Source organism: Rhinichthys klamathensis, unplaced genomic scaffold (genome assembly GCF_029890125.1).
Source record: "Rhinichthys klamathensis goyatoka isolate OS25496 unplaced genomic scaffold, OSU_Roscu_1.1 h1tg000109l_1, whole genome shotgun sequence".
In the NCBI taxonomy this organism is placed as follows: Eukaryota; Metazoa; Chordata; class Actinopteri; order Cypriniformes; family Leuciscidae; genus Rhinichthys; species Rhinichthys klamathensis.
This window is the reverse complement of record NW_026606647.1, coordinates 1,662,402-1,684,138: the sequence shown is the minus strand read 5'-3', so window position 1 is coordinate 1,684,138 and position 21,737 is coordinate 1,662,402. Positions and strand designations below refer to the sequence as shown.

Genomic DNA, 21,737 nt, shown 5'->3' with positions numbered 1-21,737 from the left:
GTTTCAGTCTTACCATATCTGAATTTCAGCTCCAGAGTAGTAGTGAGAAGTTTGGATCATTTTACTGACTCGGATCTTTTTTCGTTCATGACCGACCCATCACTACTCCAGAGGCTTCCTCAGCACTTGATACACAGTGAGCATGTTTACATGCACACCAGTACGCTGATAACTCACAAAAATCAGTTTACTGAAATAACCGGTTATCCAGGTTTAGACGCAAAACAATAACTCGACAACAAGCAAGTAAACCACGTTTACAAGACTTTATTAATAAATCAGGTTATTTCCCGGTAGGGACATCAGTGACGTTGTGATGTTAAATAAAGCATTAAAAACAGAAGAAGAGTTGCAACATGTCAGCGGGAAACTTACGGCTCATATATTATGCTCTCATGCAGTTACAGATGTAGCATTTTAACTGTACCACTTCTTCTTTAAAGGTGCTCTATGTAACTTTTAGCGGCCTCTAGTGGTGATGTTTCAGATTGCAACCAAATTTTACAAGAGCGCTTGTGCTCGAACTCATAGACAATACCGTCTATTACGCAAATATCTCGGCGAATACTAGACGGATTCGGCGAGCACCGAGCTCGTTGGGACCATCTAGTCGAGCTGAAAAGAACCATATAAGTTCCATAGTTTTTGGTGGTGTTTTCGCGGAGATATTAGCAGAAAACCATCGGGCGCGCTGCAAAATTGCGGACGCCGGTGACGTCACAATCTCAGAAGAAAATCGCTCGTATCTCTGGAACGCAAAGACCCAGAGAGCTCAAATTCGGGGGAGGAGGTCCCAGGGTAACCCTTGCCCGAACGCTAGAGTGGCGGGCCTCGGGGATGCCCCCTACCGGATCGCCGTTCGCTGGGACCCCCGATTTCGAGCGGCTATAACACGGGGAGCCGGGCGAGTTGGACCTCAGGGGTGGGCTCGTTCGAAAGGCCCCGTCCAGCACTACGAACGATTAGAGTCTTGGGAATATTGATCAAAGATTGACTGAGATATAAGCCGAAAAACGTGCGCCTTTAACCGGACGTAACTCCCTGACCGTCTACAATAGACTGTATATAAGGAGAGAGGCTCGGGAGCGCGTGTGCACGTCACATCCGTTGGATTTCGCGGTAAATCCGACCCGGAGACTTCACATAGAAATAGGAATACTGGCCTTCAGAGGTAATAGCAAAACTCGACAAGTGGATCATTTTAATGTGTGATTACAACCCCTTCACACACAGGCAATAAAAAAAGGATTCATTTTCGTAGAAAAGTTACATAGAGCACCTTTAAAAAGAGCACTGTCAAAAATTGCTTGGGCCAAGAAAGAGTGTGAGTTTGCAATATATTTCCTCCTCCCTTGCTGCAAAACGCTCTGTCTGGATGCGCTTAAATCCACAGTAAGGACGCGTTTCTATCACATATCACATGCGCACTTCAATAAGCTGACAGAAAGCAGGTTAATGCACTGTTTATATGTTTAAATTGGCGTAAGGGACAAAAATCTAGCTGTGACGATCGGTTTATGCTTAAGCCGTTTATGACTACACCGATGAAGGAAAACGGGTTAACGCGTTTACATGATCACATGCTTTGTTGGATTATTAAGCATAATCAGGTTAAGAACGTGCATGTAAATGCACTCAGTGATAAGAACAATGGCGTCGGTTTATCAATTCCAGTGCGAGTCCTTATTCTTTTGAAGTGCATGCTACAACTTCAGCTACAACCACAGTATTTGGCATTATGCAAATTTGTTACATTGTTACGTAGGTATGTAACATGAAGTGATATTGGAATCGCTGACGACTCATTTCAGAGTCTCAATCGATTCTTTCTTTTAGGAGACAATACGTTTATTTGTCATGCACTTTTATCTTTTAAAACTTTGTAGACATTTTACATTCACAAACAGTTATAATACTGCTTGAAAGGATAATATTTATATAACTGTTTTTTGTTTTGTTTTGTTTTTTCTTTCTGTGAAACACACAAGGAGATGATTGGCCAGAATGTCAGAGGTTCAAGCTGCTCTTGGAAAGTGGATGATGATTTGTACTTCTAAGCCCCAAAAAGGACAAAAAGCAACATAAAAGCATCAGGAAGGTTGTCAACAGGAGTCACATGCTATAATTCTTCTGTAGCCATGAGAGAGCTTCCTCTTTGTTTAAAATCTTTCATTCTAAAATCTAGGGATGCACGATGATATCGGGACAACATCGGTATCGGCCGATAAAAGCTTAAAATGACCATCATCGGCATCGGCCGATATGAATATTTCTGCCGATGAGTCTTGCCGATAGGGTGGCGTGTTTCCTATGCGCACGTGACGACCGTGAACGAAGCATGAGCGCCAGCAACTTAAACTTCCAACTAGGGGTGCGCGTCTCACGGTTTTTGATCGTGGATGATTAAAATGTCTCCACGATCTGCTTTTGAAGAAAAATCATAGTATCGTGCATTCTATCAGTTCAATTCTGGCGCCTTCATCTCAACATACTGTACAACGCGACGTACATTCACATCACATGTAAACGCAGAGGTAGAGTTACACTCACGGGACACTGCAATTCACAAAAGTTCATTGTTTGCATGTGCGTCAAAGTCTTGCTAGGTAAACATGTCATTCACGTGCTGATGCGCTGTTCTAACATCCGCTTTTCTGAGCGCGTAGACGCGACGCTCACAGGAACTAAAAGCCTGTCACAGCGCCTGCATACTGGACTAATCGTTCGAGTCTTATTGCGCTGATACTGTCAAATACACACAAGGTTTACATAAACAAAGTTGGTTATGTCTAAAGTGAAAGCAAACAGAGAAAATCTGCTTGTCAAATGCGTGTATATTAGACGCGTCGCGTTACTCGCGTGCAGTTCTTAAAGAGACAGTAATAATATTCTGCCGCTTGTCTTTAAAGAGATACTGCACCCAGAAATAAAAATTCTGTCTATCTAATGTTGTTTCAAACCTGGATTCATTTCTTTCTTGTGCTTAAATATACTATGGAAGTCACTGGAGTACAGCAACTGTTTGGTTAGCCACATTCTTCCAAATAACTTTTATAATTTCAACAGAAGAAAGAAACTTGAGAGAGTAAATGATGACAATTTAAATTTTTGGGAGAACTATCCCGTTAATGTTAATAAAACAACGAAACACAGAGGAAATCACTCACTGCTCTTGACTGAGAACATTAATAGAAGCTTTAATACGCTTTTTTTGCACTTAAAAAAAATACAAATATATCGATATCGGTATCGGCATCGGGCAAAATTAGTTTGAAAATATCGGCATATCGAATATCGGCCAAAATCCTATATCGTGCATCCCTACTAAAATCACATTCGTGATCGCAGACATTGGTGCCTTGAGATGCTTCACTCCAGATTCAACATTGATGACCAATGCTGTTGGTTCCGTGTCTAGTGTCCACAAATATTCAATTTGCAAAAGCTCCTTTTGGGGTTTAACAGCCCCTGGTTACTGTCTGTTTTGTTGTATGAAAAAAGAGCAGCTTGGACATCCTTCTAAACATTTACTTTTGTGATACACAGAAGAACAGAAAATCATATACAGATTTGAAATGACTATTTTGTTCCTTTAAAATCAGTTAAAAGATTTACTTTGGCTGATTCATGAACCAGAGATTTTTTTTAATTTTTTTTTTTAGAAAAATAGGATATATTCAGTGTTTACTATATTGCAGAGTTTTTCCACTCCTGATTGTTTTACAGAGCAAAGTTTTTGGTCATGCTGGTGCCAATTAATTGTTTCATTGAGTTTTTTAGTTTTGAGTCAATAGAGTTCATTGATAGATAAAGACACTATATATATATTTTTTTTTTTTAACTTTGTTGGATAGTATTGCAAGACACACAACCATAATGATGTAAGAAAAAACTATATTCTGAAATGTGACAAAGCTAGTTTCATGTGAAGGCAGAAATACTTTACTACAAGTCGAGATGGTCCTCACTGCAGAACACGAAATCCAGGGGGAGGAGTTGGATCCAGATCCAACTCCTCCCACCTTACATATACCTAAACCTACCCATCTCTGCCCCCTGATCCCTAACCCCACCCCTAATCCTACCCATCTCCACCCCCTGATCCCTAACCCCACCCCTAATCCTACCCATCTCCACCCCTTAGATCTGGATCCAACTCCGCCCCCTGGATCTCGTGTACAGCAATGAGGTGCTACTGACAAGTTCTACCCGTTTTTTTTTTGTTAAATGTTTAGGTCTTTGTCTGAGGTTTTCTCAGAATTCCTACCATAGTAATTCAAAACGTTTAAAGTTGAAAGCATGCATGTACTAAAAAAACAGGTTTAGCTTGATAAAACAGGTTTAGCTTTACCCCAGTTACTTGTTACCCCAATGCTAAGAGACAAAACTTGCTCAACTTTCCTATGTTATATTTCCTCAGGTCAAGTGGTGTTAGATTCTCTCTAGATTGAAAAAATCATGTTCATGTCGATGGATTGCTAGTTGACCGTTTGGTCTTAATGAAACGAAGTATAATTGGCCCTGATCAAACATGTTTTCAGGGGGCATTTACACTACATGAGATGCGTTATTGCTTTCAAAAATTGCTAGAGCAAGTGCAAGGGATTGGAACAGACAAACGCAACAGTTACAGGATGCTCAAACATTGTGATATGACACAATGGCCAAAGATGTTTGAATGAATATCAATGATGCTTTAAAAGGGAAGGGATAATTGAAAGCTTTGTAAATACAAGAAAACTAGTAGACCAGTTTTGTATTGTAACACAACTGTTTAAATGTATGTGCCTGAGTGTTTGTTTTTTCTTTCCCTTTTGTTTGAACAACTTTTCATCATTTGTGGCTTGTGAATTGGTCTACCTGCTCTAAATATGGGGTTGTAGACCCCGCTTGACCATACATCACACAGCAGGAATGTAAATGACAGGTTAATGTGATACAGGCCGAGTGGCCAGCAGTGATTCATGGTCCTACCACACACAAACACACTCACAGGCAAACACACCACTCAATAGTTTGTGCAGGGCTGCTTAGTGCCGCACAGTTATGTGATTCATAGAATGCCCTTCCCATTCACTCTCAATGCAAGCAGACAGTGACTATTGCCATAGCAACTAATATTCAATCAAAGGAAGCCTTGTGCAAGGATGTCCATTGGACCAAACCATCACTGACCAATATTTTTAAAAATGACTTTTTTGTAACCTAATCTTGTTAGTCTGATTCATATTCATATTAAATTCATTTTAAATAAATGTTTTGAGTATATTATATGTTGTTATATATATATATATATATATATTTATATTTAATAATAATAAATAATACAATAATAAAGTAATGAAAAATAATAATGTTGAAAAGAGAAATGGCGATCTTTTAGAGGACATAGTGTATGTTTTGCAAATTATAACCCAAACTCTAGATATTAAAGTAAAAGGGACACGTTATGCATCAGCTACTAACAATCTTGAACTTGTCTGAGACCCTTGATTTCCTATCAGCTGGTTGCTTATTAATAAACATTTTTAAGACCCAGCGGATGAGCGCCAGGCCAAGGGGCCCAGAAGGACCAGGGGGCTGTGCACCTCACCTCCGTCCAAGCTGTTCAGCTGCCACACAGCTTTATTTGCATTTAAATAGAGAGGCTCTGATGATTGGAGAAGTAGCTGGAGCTGTAGAATTGGACTTTTTAGTCTTTCCCTTCACGCAGAGGAGCGAGGGATGGGGAGGGTGGATGAGGCTGTTTCCTGCTTGTCCTCTCTCCTTTTCAGGCTTGTCATAATCAAGGAGTGTGTTATGTAATGGGTCAGGATTTGGCAGCGAGGGTCTGCCAGCTTCCCATCGCCTCTTTCATTAGCAAGGCAGGACAGTCCAAATGCCTTCTATTACACCCCAAGATAGGACGTTATTAGTAGTGGTTTTATTTTGCATGTGAAATGTCTCATTGATTTTGAATTTGAATGGAAAGAACTGTAGATACTTTGTTTTTCTGGCGGTTTAGAACTATATACATGCGTGTTTACATTATATTGGTAATCTCTGTCACAGTTTTGAGTAGTCAGATTTTGGACTTGACACACAGTCTAGTGCATAAAAAAAAAAAAAACTTATTTATCTGGCTGAGAATCGACCACTTTGAGAATGTTCAAGAAGGTGTGATGAACTTTAAAGTGGAAAAACATGTTTTTTGTTTTGCCTTTTAAGCTGGTAACTGTCACGGTCACCCCCTTTTTGAGTAAAGAGATGAAATGGTTGTTTTCATGAATGCTTTGGAATACGGATCTAATGGTCTCTTTTAAAAGAAGACGCTCAGCAGATTATTGCAGAAGTGAAACTTCAAAAGGTGAAAGTGTAAAAAAAGTAAAAGTTTACTGTAAAGAAAATACCTGGAGGTTCACTGTCCTGCATAGTTTAGCTTCTTAAACCCCAATTAAACACACCTGAAGCAGCTAATCAAGGACTTCAGGATTACTGTGTTCGAAATCGCCCCCTATACCCTCATTCCCTATTCCCTACATTAGTCCACTAATATAGTCTACTTGAATGAGTGAATAAAAAACACTGAGTGCGTCGGAAGGACTGAGCTTTTGCGTAGTTTGTGCTTGCTGTCTAAAAATCATTTGACACTTACCAAACTGGCAGCTCCATTATGAAAATATTTATCTTGAACTTGTTTTGAAAACTATGTATAAACCTCTAACAATTTAATAATCAATTAAGAAAGTATTTTATACCTGTTTGATATTATGCTGTACCCACATTGGACCAGCGGTTTGGAAAATAGATGGGTGGATGATTCAGCTGTGGACGCCATCTTCTGGTGGGACGCGGGAATTTCGTTCGGGGTGACCCTCACAGTGCATTGTGGGTATTCTCTAGCCGTTGAGCATACATCGGTTGTACACTCATTATTACGGTGCATAATGGGATTGAATGAGTGCACTCGGTAACATCCACTATGGTTTCGGACACCACTACAAATGGCTGTTCCCTCAAATGGTGCCCTGGGGGCGATTTCAAACTTTCAGACAAATGTGTTTACTATTGGACTTTGGCACTCCAGAAGCTGGATTAGACACCCCATGGGCTATGGTTTATCTGAAATAGTTGATACTACAATAATGGGGGTTATGCTCAACAAGCTTCCTTATTCTGTAAAACAGGTTGCATCACTTCCAGTGTTTTGTATGTGCTCCGTTAAATATAGATATAAACTTGCAATTCAAATAATTGCACAGCAGCGTCGGTTGACAACCAGGCAGAATAACACTGGAGAAAATGGAGGGAATTTGTGTAGACTTTATCAAAAGTACCAATTTTAAAGATCTAACTTAGAAAACATGTCTGGCTGGGGAAATTTGGTTTGCTTGCTAGTACCAACATATTCATCTTATTTCAAAGATTTGCACATTGTGTTAACCTTGTAAAAACAACCCAACTCTAAAAAAATTGCATAAAGCCAAAATGAAACTGCAAGTTTTCAGACAGTTTTTGCCATTTTTGTGTCAGTATGCATCAGATGGTTGTGAACAGACTGTGTGGGTGGTCCGTGGGTGTGCTGTCTGAGTCCGAGTCTGGCATGACCATATTCAGGCCTTCTCTTCATAATTGCATTGATAAAGCCCAAGACGCATGACAAGAAACTCATACAAGTGTACATACTTCAGTACTTCTTTAAATCACTTATTGTGGTAATGTGTGTTGGTCATGTGATCTGAGCTTTGTTTTTAGGGCTTGAATTTGATTTCTGTTTCTGTCATTTTCCATGAGTTTCCTTCTCTGTGATCTGAGTTAAGGGGAGAGCAGGTGGTTTGTGTTTTTGGCAGGGGTCCTTGGCGCCAGACAGTTTTAAAACCTCAGCAATGGCTGGGGTTCAGGATCCCCTTAATTTATATTGAGCGCTCACTAGAAAGATACGGACCCAAATTATCACTGATAAGCTCCACACAGCCTGAAGGTAGATGTAATCGTACTCAAATACTAATAGTGTATAATTGTTTATTGCTGACTAGATAATTTGGGGTTGCAAATAAACATACATGCATAGGCTTGTTAAGATTTTGCTATTGAGTTTTCTGTCATGGTTTGCTGGCTGCTAAGGAATGTATTTTCACACCTGTAAGCTTTAGTTTATGCTTTGTCGGTTTTCCTGTGTCAAAAAGGTTTTTTGCAAAATGGTCTTTTTCATCCACACATGAAAAGTTGGTTGATAACATCTGCAGTAAAGCAATAGCCTAGTTAACAATTACTAACACAAGTGTAACATAACTAAATTTACTCATCTCCATTAATCTTGTAAGGAAAATAAAATCATCATACGGAACTCAAACTAAATGTGGATATAGAATGTCCAGCCTGTGCTTTCAGACTGGGAATTCAGACCGTTAATCCAAAAAATGTCCTAAAGAAGTACTTAATAACATCAACTTCGTAAGTTTACAAGGGCAATACAAAAAATAAAGAAAATCAGATTTATGAAGTGGCACATATGCCTCATTAAATGGAGCTCATTAATGACAACTGAAGCAGAGTTGCATGTCATGGCACTTAAAAAAAATAGCTGATGCCCAGCATGAGTAGGCTATTGCTGATACTCATTTTAATTACAGCTTACCTCTTTCTCTTTCAGTTACATTATTGACGGACAGCTTTAGTTTTTAAATGTGAGTATCGACAAACATGGCAGCACATTTTAGTTTAAGTTAAAGTGCAATGCAGAATTTTCTGTCAAACCCATTTTGTAAGGCAATTTGTGAATCGACCTCTTTGTTCCTCTTTGCAGAACTGTTGATAAGCCAGACTGATGCAGAAAGGGAGCTATTTTTACATGGCAGCTTTCTGGAATGAGGTAGTCAGTGTTCTGAAGAATATATTAATCGTATCCTGAATTATTCCATTGTGGTGAATTTCCCCTCCGTGCTTGACTGCCTGTTAGCAGCATATGTCATGCTACATATGAATTTTGTCCAAGTCCAAACCTTGCTGTAGTGCAGGGTTCCTCATATCCAGTCCTGGAGGTCCACTGCCCTGCATAATTTAGCTCAAACCCTGATCAAACTCTTCTACCTGTGATTTTCTAGTGATCCTGAAGACCTCGATTAGCTTCCTCAGGTGTATTTGATCAGGGTTGGAGCTAAATTCTGTAGGGCATTGGCCCTCTGGGACCGGATTTAAGGAACCCTGCTGTAGTGAATGTTTTAAACCAGAGCGTCTCAGCTGGGTTTGCTTAAAGGTGCTGTATGTAACTTTTTCACTCTACTAAAGCATAAAAATACCATAATATGTTTGCATATATATTGAGGAAACATGCTAAGTTCACATACTAGTTTCTCTGAAAAACACTTCTACAGCCAGTTACTTTACTTTGAAATGTGCGTTTCCAGGCTGGAATGTTTGTTATTATTTTGGTCTGTGATACTGCACGTTACCAATTTACCAATTTTCATTGTCCATTCTTGCGCTCGTTCCTGTTGCGTGTGCTCAAACTGGCGACCCGTGTGAGCTCCGTCCAGTCTGAGGAGCAGGTGGCGGGAGAAACGACAATCTCCGATATTCGACTGCAGTACCTATTTTGACCACTAGTTGTCATTCATACATACTGCACCTTTAAGGTTCCTGATTTCACACTGTACAAAAGTACACAAAAATATTAGTGAATTTGCATTTAATTTTGTTTGTGTCCTATTTTCTTTTACCTTTTTCTTTAAAAAAATTGAGGGTCCAAAATTTGGGTCATTTTTGACCACCCAGCGCTGGGTCAAAAAGGGACATACACCAGCTGGGTTGTAGTTTTTCTAATGAATCGAGGAAGAGGGCAAGGTTAGCAACCAGTCCATGTGTGCATTTGCATAATTTGATGTATTTCTTTTGTATTATATTTTTATGATATATTTATTATAGTTTTAGGGCCAGATTTACTAAACAGGGCAAATTAGCTTGAGAGTGCAATTCCAAAAAGCGCAGATGGGATTGGAAAGTCCTGAACTTGATCTACTGACGATGCACAAATTAAACAACACCAACGCAGCCGGATTATTTCCATAATGACCAACGCAATCTACCAAGAGCAGCGCAAATTAGCGTCTGGTTTAAGACATGCTTTTTTGGGCAGTAAATAATGGCGCAAATACCAGTAGATTGACTAGCGCAAACTTTAGTCACCTTGCATGATTCTTTTAAATACTCAGTCTCCTCCCATAAATTTTGCATCTGAACGGGAAACTCCGACAAATGCATATGCAATAAAGTCAGTCGCAAAAATTAACCTGTCCACGCCTTTTCAGCGCTATTTTTTCACTGAATGTTTTTAGTAGATCCTCCTGACAGTAGTTTTTTTACGCCAAAAGAGGGTTTGAGCTTAGTAAATATAAATAAACAATACGGTAATAAAAGAATCTATTGACACACTGAATCTTGTTGACATTTATTCTTTTTCCCCGTTTGGCATTGTTCTCGGCTGTCAATTACTACTAAAACAGACCTTGCTACCCTCCAGTTAAAAACCACTGGTTAAACCATTCAATTACACTGGTACTGAAAGCAAAGAGGCATTTCTGGTCACTAGGGCCATAGTAAAATTCATATTTTCCTCATGCTAACTTTTATCATCGTCCAGGCATTGTTATTTGGCATCTCCAAAAAACAAATAAGAATGTGAATTTGATTGACGTGAGTGATAAATACCAGTTTTTATAATGTGTCTTGGTTTACTGTTATCATGCTTTAAAATCATTTATTCGAGGAAGCAGAAGCACCTTATACCTGTTTATTAAAGTTTAACTGAATAATACATTTTTCTGATTTTGTTGCTTTATCTTACAAAAAAAGATTTGGATTTGTGTGGACCGCCAATGGTGTAAAGGTCTTTGTCTTTACCCAGATGCTCTTAACCAGCAACTGACACAATTGCAAATGAGCACTGCAATTTTGACGTTTTGTACAGCCAAGGGAATAAATTCTAAAAGTTGGTGCCACACAAGAGGTAGCCAGCAACAAAAGAGGTCAGATTGTCTTGTCATGTTGCCTTGTGTAAATGTGCACGTGTCAACATCTCGGCGGCGGCGCCCTCCATCTCTCCTCAGACCTTTTCCCGGGAGAATACCCGTGCGTTGCCGTAGAGACAGTGTACAGTCATTTTTCTCAGTGAGTGGGACTGGCATGGAGACAGCTGTGATTGAAGGCACGGCTCTAAAAGGGACACGTCTCGAATTCTCTAAAGACGCCAGATCATATAACATAGACACAGGATGCTGATGGTAATACTTCAGCTAGGGAGGAGAAATCAATGCGTTAAATAGATGGGAAGCTGGATGGTGGTGTTTCTGTGTGCGTTCATGTATTTAGTGTGTTTTTTTGGGGGGGATTTGTCTGCTTGGAGAAAAGGACAGAATTGCATTATCTTCTTCCTGGACAGTGATATTGTATTGTCTTATGTACCCAATTTCAGTTAATTGATGTTTCAGGCATTCAGCCATGTAGTGCAGATGTTAAATAGACTTTCCATGTGCACAAGTTCATGTTGTAAATATAGGCTAGGCAATCTAAAGATTGGCCGAGACTATTCGGCTATGATCAGGAAATATGTTCTTGGGTGAATGACTGAGTGGGTATGTTTGTTTCTTTTGCTTAAGATGAAGATGAAGATGACGATGTTGCAATTTTTAAATAACCTGCTACACTGTTTTTACATTTTAATTGTTTTTGCCATTGATCTATTGCTCACTTAAAGTTAATCTTTATAATGGTGTGATGCCTAATCTTACCTATAGCAAAATAATATATATTATATATATATAATATATATATATATATATATAGAGTATATACAGTATATATATATATATATATATATATATATATAATATTTTTTTTAAATATTGTTTTATTTATTTAGACAAAATAGTATAGAATTTTAATATCAGCCATCATCAGCACAACTGTTTTCAACATTGATTTGATAATAAGAAGAAATGGTTTGTGAGCAACAAATCAGCTTAATGATTGATTTCTGAAGGATCATATGACTCTGAAAACTGAGTAATGCTTAAATGCTTAAAATTCAGCTTTGCTATTACAATTTACTATTATTAAAATAGAAACACTTCGTTTAAATTGTAATACCATTTCACAATATTAGAATTTTTACTGTGTTTTTGATCACATACCTGCAGCCTTGTTGAGCATAAGGGTCTTCTTTAAAAAAACGAACAAAAGATTTTTTGACCTGTAGATTAGATGCTCTGATTATGATAGTGAAAAAAAGGAAATTATAATAGCTTTTCGCATTGTAGTTGTGTTTCTGATTCTGTACTCCATGATAGCAGGACAGTTATTATCTAGCTGTCTGCCCTTATATAACCACACATCAAAGGTTGTTCGCTCTGAAGAATGATGCCACTTAATGATTTGAAGCATTATGGGGAAATGGCATCATATAAATGCCATCATGGCAGCTGAATATAATGTATATCAGTCCATTATAAACATAAGCATAAATCTGTGGCCTTTTAAAGTGACTCTGTTCTGTTGGGCTGATGATGGACTGCAAGGTCTGTTACATTTATAGGAAGATAGTTTTAAAGCTCAAATGTCACTAGTTCTGTTCTCTGGAGTGCTGGACCTTTTACACAAGAAAGGTCCATATCTCGCACCCTATGTCTGTTCTCACCTTTTCTTATATTGGGTTAATCAGGTAACTAATGGGCTCATAAGGTCAGATTTGCTGTCATTATGAATGGTCGTTAATAGAACCGATGGGGGTCTTTATCAGATTCAGTTTGAAGTTAATTGCTGGCTGCGTGTGTTATGTAACCTTCGGTGTGAACTCTGCAAAACTGCTGCAGTGTTCTTGCTTTACAGATGGCTGAAGAAAAGGGATGCTGAAAGGTGGAGCGAGAGGGGAAAAACACTTGCCCACTCATTCATCTTGTGGCTAGGCTCTTATTGCTAAGCAGTGAGCAGTGATTGGAAAAGATGCTGATTTAGCTACTATTTGCTACAAGTTGTATGCATACTGTGTGATGCATTGGTGTAGAATTGCTGAATAATATGGATTACGCCGTTTTTCCCAGGTGTCTTTATTTAAATGGACTGTGCTCTCTGTAATGTGGTAAAAGGTTCTTGACGATATTATCCTCAAAGAACACTTTTAAGGACAAATGATGATGTGCTGGTATGTGGATTTTTTGGTCATGCGGTATTGCTGTAGCCGTAATGCTTATGCTATTCATCGTAATGCTATGGCATTTAAGTGGATATTCAGGATTGAGAGGCAGGCCCAGTTCTTGGCAGATGTAGAAGGGTGGGCTGGTAGAGAGTGGGCATTTATCTCTTAAAGGTTCTCTAAGCGATCCTGGGTGACGTCACTTCTTGTTGACGTTCGAACTATTGTCAAACAAAACGGAGGCTAGCTAGACCCTCCCTCCTCCTCATCCGCACACTAACCCCCCAAACCACACCCCCAAACCCTTCTTGTTGGTCATTGGCTGGAACAGTTTGTTATGTTTCGTGGTGCGGGTAAGCCCAGTTTGTTTTTGTTGCCGTTTGTGGAGCCTGGGGTGTCTGCAGAGACCGCGTTTTTTACAGTGTGTTCAGGGGACAGGCAGCTAGCGGATAGTGAGGAGATGTTTGCTGTATGTGACAAAAAAGGTTTTGGCCTTAAAAAACGTGTGACATTGCTTAGAGCACCTTTAATTTCACTTTAAATAAAATGTGACCATTTTCACTTTTCTACTGTCCAGTGAAAAGTCTGAAAGAAAATGCAACGGAAGCCTAATTGTTGCTTGCTATAATAACGAACACAACTTAAAACGTGCAAGTGCCATTTCCCACAGAACACAGTTTTCCCATTCCACTATACAGTACTTTTGTTTTTCAATGTAAACACGTGCTGTATTGGTTAGCATTAAAGGGTTAGTTCACCCAAAAATAAAAAATCTGTAATTACCGTAATTACTCTCCATCATGTCGTTCCAAACCCGTAAAACTTTCGTTCATCTTCAGGACATAAATGAAGATATTTTTTTATAAAATCTGAGCAATTTCTGTCCCTCCATTGATAGCTACGCATGCTACCTCTTTGACGCTTCAAAACGTTCACAGAGATCGTAAAACTAATCCATATGCATTTAGCGGTTTAGTCCAAATTTTCTGAAAAGACGAAATTGCTTTAAGCTGAACAGATTTCATTTAGGCTTTTATTCACATATAAACATTCATCAACACACACAACAGTTGTGGTAAACGGAAGCTCAAGCATGTTCACTTGACGTTCGAGAAACAAATGAGGTTCATTCTTGCGTGTTACGCAGCACGTTTGAGCTTCTACAAAAACCAATGAGGTTAATTCTCATGTGTTATGCAGCACGTTTGAGCTTCACCATGAACCAATGAGGTTCATTCTCGTGTGTTACGCAGCATGTTTGAGCTTCACCATGAACCAATGAGGTTCATTCTCGTGTGTTACACAGCATGTTGAGCTTCAGCAAGAACCAATGAGGTTCACTCTCGTGTGTTACGCAGCATGTTTGAGCTTCACCATGAACCAATGAGGTTCATTCTCGTGTGTTACGCAGCACGTTTGAGCTTCACCATGAACCAATGAGGTTCATTCTCGTGTGTTACGCAGCATGTTTGAGCTTCAGCAAGAACCAATGAGTTTCATTCTAGTGTGTTACGCAGCACGTTTGAGCTTCGCCAAGAACCAATATGGTTTGTTCTCGCGCAGCAAGCAGGTTTGGTTGAGCTTTTGTTCATGTTCGCTGATCAATGTAAACTTATATTTGAATGAATAAAAGCCTAAACTCAATCTGTTCATCATAAAAAGTGTTTGTGTCTTTTCAGTAACCACTCAATTCATATGGATTAGTTTTACGATCTCTTTATGAACTTTTTGAAGCTTCAAAGTGGTAGTTGCGTAGCTGTCAATGAAGGGAACAGAACTGGCTCAGATTTTATTTAAATAACTTCATTTGTGTTCCGAAGATGAACATTTATTAATGTAACATAATGCTGTAGAAGTGTACAAATGAATCATGCCTTCACATGCTATTTAGAATACGGTGACGAACAGACAATCACTAAAAAACAACCTTTCTTACCTGCTACTGATATATTTCCTCTGATTAGATTTCACTCCTCTCTTTGTCCAAGGCAAGTGTTTGCCCTTTTACAGCACAGAGAGTGTCTCATTGACACAGAAGCATCTGAGTCGCTGTGTATCTAAAGAGGATAATCACTGTGTGTAATGAGCGAGAGACTGAGAGATATATGGATGAGTAGCACACCCGCGATAAAAAGATAGCACTCTTTAATCGAATCTTATAATACACAAATCCACTAGTGGAATGATTTGGAGGCAGTGAGGGGTTAGAAGGCAGAGAAGACTCAAAGACGGGCTTGTCTGAGAAAATAAGACCACAGAACGGAGAGCTTTCAGCGTCATATAAAGACCACGTCACTGGTATTGTGTTGCAGTAAAACTCTAAGTGCTTATTACGTGGTGGAACCATTTGGTATTGATTTATTTTGCATGAAAAGGGCCTGAGTCTCCAATTCGCCATTGTAAAAAGGTGAATTGAACGAATTCTTGTGCAAATGGCACATGGAAGTATTTTCAACAAGAAGTACTTGTTGAGACTGCGAGGGTTTTGTGAGATGATGCTATAATTGTGAAAGTTTCTCATTGTGTCACAGGCACAACAGGACTTGGGCCTTTCTTGACTGTTTTGAGATTGTGCTGCTGCTGGAAAAACATCATAGACTTACATTCTAGAAGGAATCCATGCCATATTTAGGGACCAGAATATCATATCATTGTGGGTGGACTCTTTTGACTTTAAGTGGTTTCTAGGGTCTTCTGGATGGTAGCAACCACCCATAACACCCTAGCAACTGCATAGCAATGTGCTTAAAACCACTCAGAATTTTTTGCAACTGCATTGCAACGCCCTGGCAACCATCCATAGCAGGGCTGTGTGATTAATCGAAATTGTTATAAAATTGCGATGTGAGAGCATGATTTTTCCACCAGCCCCCTAGTGTGCCATCTGAATGCAGGGTACAAATCTAGAGCAAAACAGAGCGGTTTTACCGTTACCACATGGAAGAAAGCACAGAAACAGGCAAGGTGAATTCAGGGCAGGATAAGGACTTGGCCAAAAAAATCAACATCTGTGGTTTGGGATTATTGCGGATACAGGAGAGGTTATGTATCATAGAGACATGTAATTTGCAAGATCTGTCAAACTATCGTTGCAGCAAAACAGAGTAGGGGCCATTCACAAATGTGTTTCTCCGGTTAAAAACAGGAGATGCAAGTCTAGAGACGAAATTTTTAAAAGTTGAACTTTTAGCTTGAGCGCCGCGTACAATGTCATGTCATGCACGAGATGCTGCAAATGACACGAGACGTGAGTGCAACGGAAGACATCCATCTAGCGCGCTTACATAGAAAAACAATGGCTCATTCCAAATCAGGTGAACAAAAATCCATAATGCAGGCATTTTCAAACTGCACAGCATACGAAAAGTGTTCAAAAAGGCATAAAGAAATAACCTACACCGTCATGTTACATTTATGCAAAGATATGGATGAAGCTGGCTTCCAAATAAATTATACAGACAAACATGACTGGGTGGCAACACCGTAGGGTTAAGCATGGTAAATTGAGTTAAACAAAGCAGAGAATACTGCAGTCTTGATGGCAGCTGAAAGCATAATCAAATTAGACATGATATTTAATAAACGAACACACTGAACAAACTGTGAATGGTGGGTGTTTTATGAAAGATTGTGGATCACATAACTCCTCAAATCTGGGAGAAAATACAAACTACTTCTAAACAATTACCTGCAATTTTAAGTGGTGTACTTCATTTTTCCAGACTGCTGTGTTCTTATTTTTTTTTTTTACTTTTTTTTTAATTTGATTTATTTAACTAGATCTAGCTCTTCAGGTGAAACGTCGAACCAAATACTTATGTACAAATGAGACAATTAAAAAACGTTACCAGAAATTGTTATGCAATTAATTGAGTTGATTAATTAGCCAAGTTTGGTGTTTTTTTCCCTCAACACTACCGTGTACTAAAGAATACTTTTATTCAGCAAGGATCCATTAAATTGATCAAAAGTGACAGTAAAGACATTTATAATATTGCAAAAGAATCCTGAAAAAATATCATGGTTTCCACAAAAATGTTGTATCAAATAAATACACCCTTTCTGAGCATAAGAGACGTGTACAGACCACCAGTGCTCCGCAGAACCACAGCTCTAGACCAACACCTACTGAGAGCACGTCTTGTGAGTTTTAATTACAAAGAACATTTCTGGAATCTCTATAACACCCTATTCAAGTCCCCCCGTAGACAAATGGACCCAAGGCTCAGATGGAAATGGTTTGGGGGGAAAGGGAAGTAAATGACTCACAGTATATAGGATAATAGATAGTATCTTGATAGATAGTTTCTGTTAGAAAACCTTTAAATTAAAGGTTAAGCTTGTTGCCTGTATACTTAGATGATCTTTTGTGTATTTTTGGCTCTTTACCCTACTTTTCATATACTCTATAATAGGGATCCATCATCTCTATTTATTCAGATGGCGTAGTCATCATGCTTTGCTAATATGAGAGACAGGCTATTTGCTTTCATTGAAATCAGATGGTCTCAACTCGTGTGTTTGTTTTTAAAGTGTAATTCAGGGGTACGTCGACCTTCGTGTTGACAATCGTTCAGCTATTTGCAGACAGAGGTTGTGACAGAGTTCGGACTCATCAGATGAGGGTATTCCAGAGAAATCCTTCCGTTAAGTAATTCTTTGCTTCTAATGTAACCAGTTCACAGTGTTATACAGGGGCCGAAGGGACGTCAGGCCAAAATTCACAGCATTCCTCTTCTGAGAGCATGAGTTCCAGACATCAAGTGAAGCCACAGAGTGAACGCAGCGCACTTAGAAATCCTCTTTATTGTGAATAATTCTGTGATGGCTTAGGGTCTCTGTGAGAAGCTCACTTACTATGTGACCTATTTTTCGGCTCTCGCACTGGTTTTTAAACCTGCTCCTTTTACAAGAGTATTTTCAAAAAAGTCCTGCCTGCCATTCATGCGAAACGGTGTCAGATGTTTCTGGGGCGTTCCTCTAGGCTCTCTTGTTTTGTTACACGAATACATGCTGAGAAAAGAGTTTGTGAAAAAGCAGAGAGAAAGAATGAAAAACAGAAAAAGCTGAAGTTTTCAGGGAGTCTTGGTGAACGGTATCAACCAATAGGGGTTCATTGGCTTTCTTCTTCTTCAATAAGCTACCTCTAAATAGGGCCCACATGGGTTTTAACTGCAAATAGTGCCAGCAGGCAGTAACCCTCATTTCTAAAGGAAAAGCCAGGTTCAGTGGTTAACCAAAAATTGTAATGCTAAACTGTGGTTCGGTCAACCCAGCACAATATCACAGGAAAAAAAGAACACTCTCCCATTTCAACAAGTTTTTGCAGTTGAACGTAATTGTTCATTCTTCTCTTGTAGCTAGGGCTGCACGATATAACAAAATACAATCAACATTGCGCTATGACTTAGTGTGTTTGTGAAAATCACGTAGACTGTGATTTATTTAAATGAATATATTCACTACTGGCTCCAGAGTGGCAGTGCAGCCCATGGTATAGCGCTTCACCAGTCTGCGAGCTGCCCACATTTAAAGTGCCATGTTTCACTCTGAAACCGGCAGTGGATAAAAGCTCAATGGTTTAACGTTTGAAAATGAAGAAATGAAGACAGAAATATTAGTATTGTAATTGTACAGTTGTACTATTAATTAAATTAAAATTATTTTTGCTAAATAATCGATTTCTTATTTTACAATAGGGTCCAACAGGGCAAAAGGCGCACCGGGGTAAAAGGAGCGTTTGATTTTATTCTCCTCTAAACAACTTAATGAAAAAAACTTGCCGCAGTACTTTCCTAAACATCCGTGTTTCACAACGCATGTGGAAATGTGGCTGGGCCTTGATGCAGTCATGAGCAGCAGCGCAAAGTTGATTCTGTGTTAATTTGATTTTTCCAATAACTTAAGAATATGTAAAAGAATGGTATTTGAGGAAAAAAAAAAAGCACCCATGCTGTTGGGGCTACAATAATTAACATGATGATAAATCTCTGGCTATCATGCAACCCTATTTGTAGCTCAGAAGTGTTGCGAAAAAGCCCACAGAATGCAATTATTTGACACTCTCGACAGCTTGACTGGGTTAGTTCTGAGATGTTGCTTCGTGTTAGCAGCAGATCAGAATTTTCGACCCAAGCAGCTTTACTCAAGTCGATCAATATCGCAGTGGATTTATTTTATTTCCAGTAAAGCTATCTACCTTAAGTTGTGTTTGATTGTGAGCTTTCTTTTGTGTCAGGCTTGATTTACTTCATGAAGCTACTTTTTCTGTTGTCTAATTGTTCTGTTGACCTTAGTGCGGGGAACCAAAATAATGAAATTTTCCTTCAAAGGAAGTCTTTGAAGGAATAGAGGCCTTTTTGAAATGGCACATGAAATAAGCTTTGCTTTAACACTGTAGAAACTGGCTGCCTGAGGGACATGACTTACTGTACAACCTACATGTACTTCACTGTTGTTTTAGTATAATTCTCGCTTTTCTCTCTCTCAGGACTGAGGGAACAGCTTGTCAGTTCAAGAACACACTGTTTGTGGCAGGAAACCTTTATTTGCAATTAACTGCAAGTTAGTGATTTTTCTGTGAGAAGAGGCCCTGTTCTTAAATATTAGTTTCTCTAAATAGCAGCAAGTGCTACAACACAGGGAAGCCAAAATGGCCATCCATCCATCCATCCATCCATCCATCATATAAAAACAAAAACTCTAGTTAATCCAGTAAACCTCACTAATCAACCAGTGGATTGTGGGATGACTCCTTCAAAATGTGTATCCTCACATGTGGATGTTTGATAAGGAACAGCTGTACAGCTGTGGCCTAAAGCTTAGATCATGACAAAACAAGTGTGGATTTCAGTCTCATCCATTTTTTATTAAAGGACAAAGCACAGGTCTGACTTGGTGCACTGAATATATTTGAAATTTCTCCATTTCCCTTTACTAATTTGAATACAAATTTCCTATTAAGTGGTAGGTTATTTTCCTTCATATCTATATTTGATGGATATATACCATGGGATGATGTAATGTATTCATATCCAGTAGTCAAGAATGACTGGAATAATCGTGGAAATTCTTTGAATGGATTAAATGGATTCAGCCAGTTTGAGAAGAGAACATCTGAACCTAACTACTTTTGTATATGTAGTACACATAGAGATTTGTGCTGAGTCAAACTAATGTGTTTTTGTGTACTCTGTTGCTCAGAGATCCGTAATCAGTTGGTGGAGCAGTTCAAGTGCCTGGAGCAGCAATCAGAGGCTCGGATCCAGCTGTTGCAGGACCTGCAGGAGTTTTTTCGGCGCAAGGCTGAGATTCAACTGGAGTATTCTCGCAGTCTAGAGAAACTGGCCGAGAGGTTCTCCTCAAAGATTCGTGGCCCGAGGTGAGGCTTATTTGATATGTGCAAATGTGAATAGTTCTACCAAAAATGAAATTTCTGCCATTATTTATTATTTTCCTTGGAACACAAAACGGCAAATGCCTGATACATCTTTTAGCAGCTCTTGCCAAAAAACACTACAAAAGTTATCAGTGAAAAAGGACATATTTCAGCCTGTTTATTACACAAAGATGTACTTGAAATAAAGCAAAAAAGTTTTATGGACTAGGGTTGTCACAGTACCAACATTTCAGTAGTCTGTACTAGGGCTGGGCGATATCATCACAATAAAATCTTCAGTAAGTATCACGAAACATGTCCAATCTTTATTTCTTTCCAGTTTAAAGGCAGATTTTTGCCCCTAAGTGAAAGTTGTAGAAACCAGACCGTAAATTGTGGTTTTAAACTACTCCTTATTGTCAGAATATCACAAACACTTCACGGTTTTGAATTCTTTACACTTTTTCCGGTCATTTTCCCTTAACAAAATAAATATCTTAATAGAAAAATGTATTTCTTAGTTTCTGCATGTGCTAACGGTGATATTGTTTCAAGTCATGAAACACGTTTGTGTTGTCTGACTTTAAAGGAGAACTCCGGCGCAAAATGAACCTGTGGTCTAATAAAACATTGGTACCTAGTCAACCGTTCTCTGAGATTTGTCAAACCACGAACGCCATTCATACAGTTCAGCTCACTTAGCACGTCGTTCGTGGTTTGATTAGTCGAGACTGTTTTCCAAAGATGGCTCCTGTCTGTATACACGAAGTGGACTGTCTTTATAAAATATCTTCTTATTAAACGGTCTGTACACTTACAAAGTTCTCAATGCTTCGTTTTGCATGTAGGGACCCTCATTATGTTACTGTGTTATTGTGGGGCTTTTTTGAGCCTTGTTAGTGGTATTAAATAACTAGCGATTTCTTTTTACTTATTAAATGCCCCCATTACTAGCGTTATACGCTAAACAGTTTTTCGAGATAAAACTCTTTATATTCGATTATCATGAAAACAAATCTCAGAGAACGGTTGAGTAGGTACCAATTTTTTATTAGACCAAAAGTTCATTTTGCGCCGGAGTTCTCCTTTAATAGCACGTATCTTCAGCACAGTTTGCAGTGCAGGTTGCAATATTAATAACATGTTTTGTCTCTTAGAAATGCACATTTGACAGTAGCTTGAGAGCAGTAGTAG

The 21,737-nt window shown here is 38.9% G+C and overlaps 1 protein-coding gene across 2 annotated transcripts in view; it reads left to right on the top strand.

Moving 5' to 3' along the window:
* Positions 1-21,737, top strand: part of srgap3 (SLIT-ROBO Rho GTPase activating protein 3) — a 101,505-nt gene that overhangs the window by 6,590 nt on the left and 73,178 nt on the right. For both annotated transcript variants that reach the window (XM_056253754.1, XM_056253755.1), the window contains exon 2: positions 20,369-20,546. In XM_056253754.1, the coding sequence (XP_056109729.1) occupies positions 20,369-20,546 (178 nt within the window). The remainder of the gene's footprint in view (positions 1-20,368; positions 20,547-21,737) is intronic.